This window comes from Triticum dicoccoides, chromosome 2A, assembly GCF_002162155.2.
Source record: "Triticum dicoccoides isolate Atlit2015 ecotype Zavitan chromosome 2A, WEW_v2.0, whole genome shotgun sequence".
Classification (NCBI taxonomy): domain Eukaryota; kingdom Viridiplantae; phylum Streptophyta; class Magnoliopsida; order Poales; family Poaceae; genus Triticum; species Triticum dicoccoides.
The window spans coordinates 747,721,800-747,728,863 of NC_041382.1; the positions used below are offsets into that span (position 1 = coordinate 747,721,800).

At 51.9% G+C, this 7,064-nt stretch overlaps 1 protein-coding gene across 1 annotated transcript; it reads left to right on the forward strand.

Moving 5' to 3' along the window:
• The first annotated feature begins 353 nt into the window (after positions 1-353).
• On the forward strand, positions 354-6,856 carry LOC119356885 (ABC transporter B family member 19-like). The gene is made up of 9 exons (XM_037623877.1): positions 354-945; positions 1,086-1,140; positions 1,517-1,893; positions 2,998-3,257; positions 3,356-3,672; positions 3,769-3,992; positions 4,074-4,899; positions 4,995-5,236; positions 5,420-6,856. Exons 1-9 carry the CDS (start codon positions 655-657, stop codon positions 6,626-6,628), a joined length of 3,801 nt encoding a protein of 1,266 aa, XP_037479774.1. The 5' UTR covers positions 354-654; the 3' UTR covers positions 6,629-6,856.
• The last annotated feature ends 208 nt before the right edge of the window (positions 6,857-7,064 follow it).

Below are 7,064 nucleotides of genomic sequence, written 5' to 3' on the forward strand. Positions count from 1 at the left end.
GCAGAAAATCGCATTATAACTACGAAATATATCATCAAACATTGGACATGATCGAACCAATTATGAAAAGTATCATGGACGAAAGATCACTGCTAAAACTATGTATGCATCGTTGCAACACGGGCAATTAGATCGTGTAACTCCCTTCGTGATCATGATGGGGTAGATCGAAACTGATGTGAACTGTGCCGTGTAGATTGTGTGGAAGATTGAGGGGCTACTAGTAATTTTCGATCGCATGCATGATTGTCTGGGAAAAGGAAAACAGAGCGAGTGAGGTTAAAAGCTCACCGCGAGTGAGGCCACCACTCCACCCCACTCCACTCCACTCCACCAGTTGGTCTGATCTTCTGACCCCGCCGCGCCTCGGCGCTCTCCTCTTTATCTCTCGCCCCGAGGCCCTGCCTGCTTCTGACCACCGCGGCGCGGAGCACAAAGGCACCACCCTCCTCCCCCCTCCCTTCCCAGCCCGCAGACCTCTCCTGCACGTCACGAAACCCGAGGCGAGAGCCGGAGCCCCAATCCAAGAAAGCAAGGCCAAGCAGTGCCGCCTGCCTCGCCGTCCAATGCACCTGCGCGCGGCGGCGTCAATGGCGGCCTGAGCGCGTGTGCGAGCGAGCGAGCGGGCGAAGGTTGGACGGGCTGCGCACTGCGATGGCGGACCCGGCGGCGGACGGTAAGGCGGAGAAGATGGCGAACGGGTCGGCGGGGTGCGATGCGGCGGCGGCGGGGCAGGGCAAGAAGCGGGCGGACCAGGCGGTGGCGTTCCACGAGCTCTTCTCCTTCGCCGACCGGTGGGACCTGGCGCTCATGGCGCTCGGCACCCTCGGCGCGCTGGCGCACGGCGCCGCCATGCCCTTCTTCTTCCTGCTCTTCGGGGACCTCATCAACGGTTTCGGCAAGAACCAGACCGACCTCCGCGCCATGACCGACGAGGTCGCCAAGGTCCGTACTACTAGTACTACATCGCCCGCTCCACTCCTACTGTTCGATCTTCTGTCCGATTTGTTTTCGGATCATTCCTCTCGCAAAGGTCACCAGTGTTCGTTCACCACTGATTGGTTTTCCTCGCTCCTCCATTGCAGTACGCGCTCTACTTCGTCTACCTCGGACTGGTGGTCTGCGTTGCCTCCTACGCAGGTGAGCTCCTCGTCTCCGTCCGGCGCACCCTCCACATCTCCGCAAAATACCCAGCACGCCCCTCTCCTCTCGCTTCCTCCGGCGCACTACGGCTGGGTACACGAATAGCAAGAACTACAGGGTCCTATGCGCAAAGCTAGATCTGGTCATGGCCTGTGGGGCATCTCTCGGAGACCACCCCACTCACTAACACAAGTCCCGTCCCGTCGCCATCCCACCACAAACAGGAACAAATTAACAATAATTATGTTTGTCGCCTTCTCCGGCGTGTTCGACCTCGCCGGAGTTCTCGCCGGCGCCGGTGGAAGTCGTTGCAGTACCATCTTGGAATCAATGTGACTGAAGCTGTAACACTCTTTGTTTGGGTTCTTGGCAGAGATCGCGTGCTGGATGTACACCGGGGAGCGGCAGGTGATCGCGCTCCGGAAGGCGTACCTGGACGCCGTGCTCCGGCAGGACGTGGGGTTCTTCGACACGGACGCGCGCACGGGGGACATCGTCTTCGGCGTCTCCACCGACACGCTGCTCGTGCAGGACGCCATCGGCGAGAAGGTGGGCAACTTCATGCACTACCTGGCCACCTTCTTCGCGGGCCTCGTCGTCGGCTTCGTCTCCGCGTGGCGGCTCGCGCTGCTCAGCGTCGCCGTCATCCCGGCCATCGCCTTCGCCGGCGGCCTCTACGCCTACACGCTCACCGGGCTCACCTCCAAGAGCCGCGAGTCCTACGCCAATGCCGGCGTCGTCGCAGAGCAGGTAACAATAATTGATTCTTACTCCTAGTCATAGGATATTTGTCGTGGATCCGCTTAGGATATGTGTCGGATTAATCTATGCATCATGGTAGTGCGTCCATGGACTTCCCTGCCTGAATTCAGGGTGGTGGGTAGGTGGGGTGGTAATTTTCTGGTGGTGCCTGCTGATCAGGAACCAAACATGAGAAAATCTTTGTATTCTTATGCAGCATGACAACTGAGAACTGACCAACATCGCTTTAATGCTTTTGAACCTTTGTTCCTCGGGAATCCTATGAGCAATTCCATAACTAGGGTGGGGGCAGCGCATTGCGCCGGAATTGTCGTTTGTTTGTGCTTCAAGGAGACTTACACGACATGCTATCCTTCTAGCCATAGTGTCCCACTGAGCCTACGTTTAGATTTGGTTTTCAGAGTGCCTACAAATATCGTCTCTCATTTTATTTTCTTAATCAACCAGGTCCAGCAAATTTTACTCTATCTTCAGCAGAAAAAAAGCATATTAAATGTCGCTGATTAATAAAGTTTTTCGTGGATATCTTGGTTATTTTAAGGGGAACATAGAGAATAACTGAAGAAGACAACATGTGGTATTCAAAAAGGAAAACTAAGGATGATGTGTGATGACAGTGGAATATAGGAGGTTGGGTACGACTATTTTTGGGCATAGGATGTAGACAGTCAACCGTGGATAGCAGGGAGTTGGTGTATATGCTTTTCTGGTATTCCAAAAGAAAATCCACCCATATGCTACCGGAATTGTTTATTTATGGGTCATGTGCACATAAAGCGCTAAAATGCTTTGAAACACGTGCAATTTTCTTTTCGTCGGAGTTTAAAGGTGCTTTAGCCAGTTGTTTTCTGAAAGAAGTGCTTAAACTAGTTATCCTTATGCTCTGTTACTGCCTACAATTACTTGACCTAGTTATATACTTATGCTCTACTATTGCCTAGAATTACATGAGTTTATATTGATTTGCTACACTTTATAGAACTAACTGTAAACAATGTTCTATATTGTCACTGTGATGTAACTCCTGGAATCAAGTTGCTTGGAACCTCACACCTAGTGCTGACTATGAATTGGTTTGTCATTCTCTCACAGGCAATTGCGCAAGTTAGAACAGTCTACTCATTTGTTGGAGAGAGCAAAGCTCTCAATTCGTACTCTGAAGCAATCCAGAATACACTGAAGCTTGGTTACAAAGCCGGGATGGCAAAAGGTCTTGGTATTGGGTGCACTTACGGGATAGCGTGCATGTCATGGGCGCTAGTATTCTGGTATGCTGGTGTCTTCATCAGGAATGGGCAGAGCGACGGTGGCAAGGCCTTTACTGCAATCTTTTCTGCAATCGTTGGTGGCATGTAAGTAAAAATTCTTCGTTCTGTTTCATCTATTTTCCCTTGTTTGTTGTTGCTGCTCTGACGTCTCTGGTGTCGTTGCTTGAACTTTGGTTCTGCAGGAGTCTTGGCCAGGCATTCTCCAACCTTGGAGCGTTCAGCAAAGGGAAGATTGCCGGATACAAACTGTTGGAGGTCATTCGCCAGAAACCCTCCATAGTTCATGATCATAAGGATGGCAAGTTGTTGGCGGAGGTCCACGGAAATATTGAGTTCAAGGATGTTACTTTCAGTTATCCATCAAGGCCTGATGCCATGATCTTTCGGGATTTCTCTCTGTTCTTTCCTGCTGGGAAAACTGTTGCAGTTGTTGGAGGCAGTGGGTCTGGAAAGAGCACTGTCGTGGCTTTGATAGAAAGGTTCTATGATCCTAATGAAGGTAATACCTGACTAATCACTGAGGCCTCATGTGTTATTATTTCTTTATATATATCTTCAGTTGGATCTTATCCCCTTAAATTCCCTTGAATTGCAGGCCAGGTTTTGCTGGACAATGTTGATATCAAGACACTTCAATTGAGGTGGCTGAGGGATCAAATTGGACTAGTAAACCAAGAACCTGCCCTTTTTGCAACTACTATCATTGAGAATATACTTTATGGAAAACCTGATGCCACAATGGCAGAAGTTGAGGCTGCAGCAACTGCATCCAATGCTCATAGTTTCATCTCTCTCCTGCCCAATGGATACAACACAATGGTTAGTCTACTTTTATATGTTTCATAACATCAAGTCTGGTTGAATCAATCGATTATTTATTTGTTTGTATTTCTTTCATAGGTTGGGGAGCGAGGAATTCAGCTATCTGGTGGTCAGAAACAGCGTATTGCGATTGCTCGTGCTATGCTGAAGGACCCCAAGATACTGCTCCTTGATGAAGCTACCAGTGCTTTAGACGCAGACTCAGAGAACATTGTGCAAGAAGCTCTAGACCGCCTGATGGTTGGGAGGACTACCGTAATTGTTGCGCACCGTCTGTGCACCATCAGAAATGTAAACATGATCGCGGTGTTACAACAAGGCCAAGTTATTGAGACTGGGACACATGATGAACTTTTAGCAAAGGGAACCTCCGGAGCATATGCCTCCCTGATCCGTTTTCAGGAAACGGCACATAACAGAGATCTTGGTGCTGCCTCTACCCGTAGGTCGCGCTCGATGCACTTGACTAGCTCTCTGTCCACCAAATCTCTGAGCCTCAGGTCGGGAAGTTTACGGAACCTGAGCTATCAGTACAGCACTGGAGCAGATGGGCGCATCGAGATGATCTCAAGCGCAGATAATAGCCTCAAATACCCAGCACCACGTGGTTACTTTTTCAAGCTCCTAAAACTGAATGGTCCTGAATGGCCGTATGCGGTGTTGGGTGCTATTGGTTCTGTTCTATCTGGATTCATTGGTCCAACATTCGCCATTGTTATGGGTGAAATGCTTGATGTGTTCTACTACCAGGACCCCGTTGAAATGGAGAAGAAGACAAAACTTTATGTGTTCATCTATATTGGCACAGGCATATACGCCGTAGTTGCTTATCTTGTGCAGCATTACTTCTTCAGCATAATGGGAGAAAATCTTACAACCAGAGTTAGGAGGATGATGCTGTCTGGTATGCATTTCTTGCTGCACCATAAAAAGATCATAATCATTGTACTTTTGTGGTCCCATACTAAACTTACAGTAAATCTTTGACATTTGCTGCAGCGATACTTAGGAACGAAGTTGGTTGGTTTGATGAAGAAGAAAACAACTCTAGTCTCGTGGCTGCTCGTGTAGCAGTTGATGCGGCTGATGTGAAGTCGGCGATAGCTGAGAGGATATCAGTTATACTGCAGAACATAACATCCCTGATGACATCTTTCATCGTCGGTTTTATCATTGAGTGGAGAGTGGCGATCCTTATTCTGGCCACTTTCCCTCTTCTTGTGCTTGCCAACTTTGCTCAGGTAATTTCCTCGAAGTCAACCAGTTTTTTCAGTACTGAACAGTATCTCACTCTAGGATAATGCAAATGATAAAAGAGACCAGTTTAGTGCACTTCTCTGAATCAAAATCTATATCAGAACCAAATATACCAAATGCAACTGGATATGGTCTAAACTTTGTGTTGTTTCTTTTGATGCTTGCAGCAACTTTCGATGAAGGGCTTTGCTGGTGACACAGCAAAAGCACACGCCAAGAGCAGCATGGTTGCCGGTGAAGGCGTGAGCAACATCCGCACCGTGGCGGCCTTCAACGCTCAGAACAAGGTCATGTCTCTCTTCAGCCATGAGCTGCGCATACCAGAGGAGCAGATCCTGCGCCGCAGCCAGACCGCGGGCCTTCTGTACGGCCTCTCGCAGCTCTGCCTCTACTGCTCGGAAGCGCTCATTCTCTGGTACGGTTCTCATCTGGTGCGGTCACATGGGTCGACCTTCTCCAAGGTCATCAAGGTCTTCGTCGTCCTTGTCGTGACCGCCAACTCCGTCGCCGAGACGGTCAGCCTTGCACCAGAGATCGTCCGTGGTGGCGAATCTATCCGCTCCATCTTCGGCATCCTCAACAGGGCGACGAGGATCGAGCCCGATGACCCGGAGGCAGAGCGGGTCACCACTGTTCGCGGCGACATTGAGCTGCGGCATGTCGACTTCTCGTATCCGTCTCGCCCTGACATTGAGATATTCAAGGATTTCAACCTGAAGATCCAGGCCGGGCGCAGCCAGGCTCTGGTGGGAGCTAGTGGTTCTGGTAAGAGCACCGTCATTGCGCTCATCGAGCGGTTCTACGACCCGACAGGGGGCAAGGTGATGATCGACGGCAAGGACATCCGGAGGCTGAACCTCAAGTCCCTGCGGCGCAGGATCGCGCTGGTGCAGCAGGAGCCGGCGCTCTTCGCCTCCAGCATCCTGGAGAACATCGCGTACGGCAAGGAAGGCGCGACGGAGGAGGAGGTGGTCGAGGCGGCCAAGACGGCCAACGTGCACGCGTTCGTGAGCCAGCTCCCCGACGGGTACCGGACGGCGGTGGGCGAGAGGGGCGTGCAGCTGTCGGGCGGGCAGAAGCAGCGCATCGCCATCGCCAGGGCGGTGCTCAAGGACCCGGCCATCCTGCTGCTGGACGAGGCGACGAGCGCGCTGGACGCCGAGTCGGAGAGCGTGCTGCAGGAGGCGTTGGAGCGGCTGATGAAGGGGCGGACGACGGTGCTGGTGGCGCACCGGCTGTCGACGATCCGCGGCGTGGACCGCATCGCCGTGGTGCAGGACGGGTGCATCATCGAGCATGGCGGGCACTCGGAGCTCGTGGCGCGGCCCGAGGGGGCCTACTCGCGGCTGCTGCAGCTGCAGAACCACCGCAACTGATGGAAGAGCATGATTGATACCATTTGACAGCTTCGTCTTGGTGGGTGGGCGGATGGATGGAGGCTTGATTTTTGTGGGTGGTGGTGGTCTGGTCTAGTGGGTGTAGATACTAGGGCGACCGTGTGTTACTGGTCTCTTTTCTTTATGCTTGAACTGCAAACCTTGTGATCTGGTCTTGATCTGTATCTTCTCCGTGATGAAATGCATGATGCAACTCTCGTTTTTCTCGCTGTTTTCTCCCGTGTGATGTGTGATGCAACCTTGTGTTGTGTCTCGAATTGATCCGTTCAGCGGTCATTCCCTCCTAACCAGAGCTGGTCGTGGAACGCCCGACGCTCGCCACACCCATCTCCCTTTCCCCCTCTCCGCCGCCAGAGGGCGGGCGCCACTGGGCAAAGTCCGTGTGGCGTCGGTGTTGGCGGACCCTCTCCGCCGC

Coding starts and splice junctions, on each gene's coding strand:
- LOC119356885 (XM_037623877.1), top strand. CDS start 655: ATGGCGGACCCGGCGGCGGACGGTAAGGCGGAGAAGATGGCGAACGGG. Junction 3,993..4,073: donor CCAATGGATACAACACAATG/GTTAGTCTACTT, acceptor TTTCTTTCATAG/GTTGGGGAGCGAGGAATTCA. Junction 4,900..4,994: donor TAGGAGGATGATGCTGTCTG/GTATGCATTTCT, acceptor CATTTGCTGCAG/CGATACTTAGGAACGAAGTT.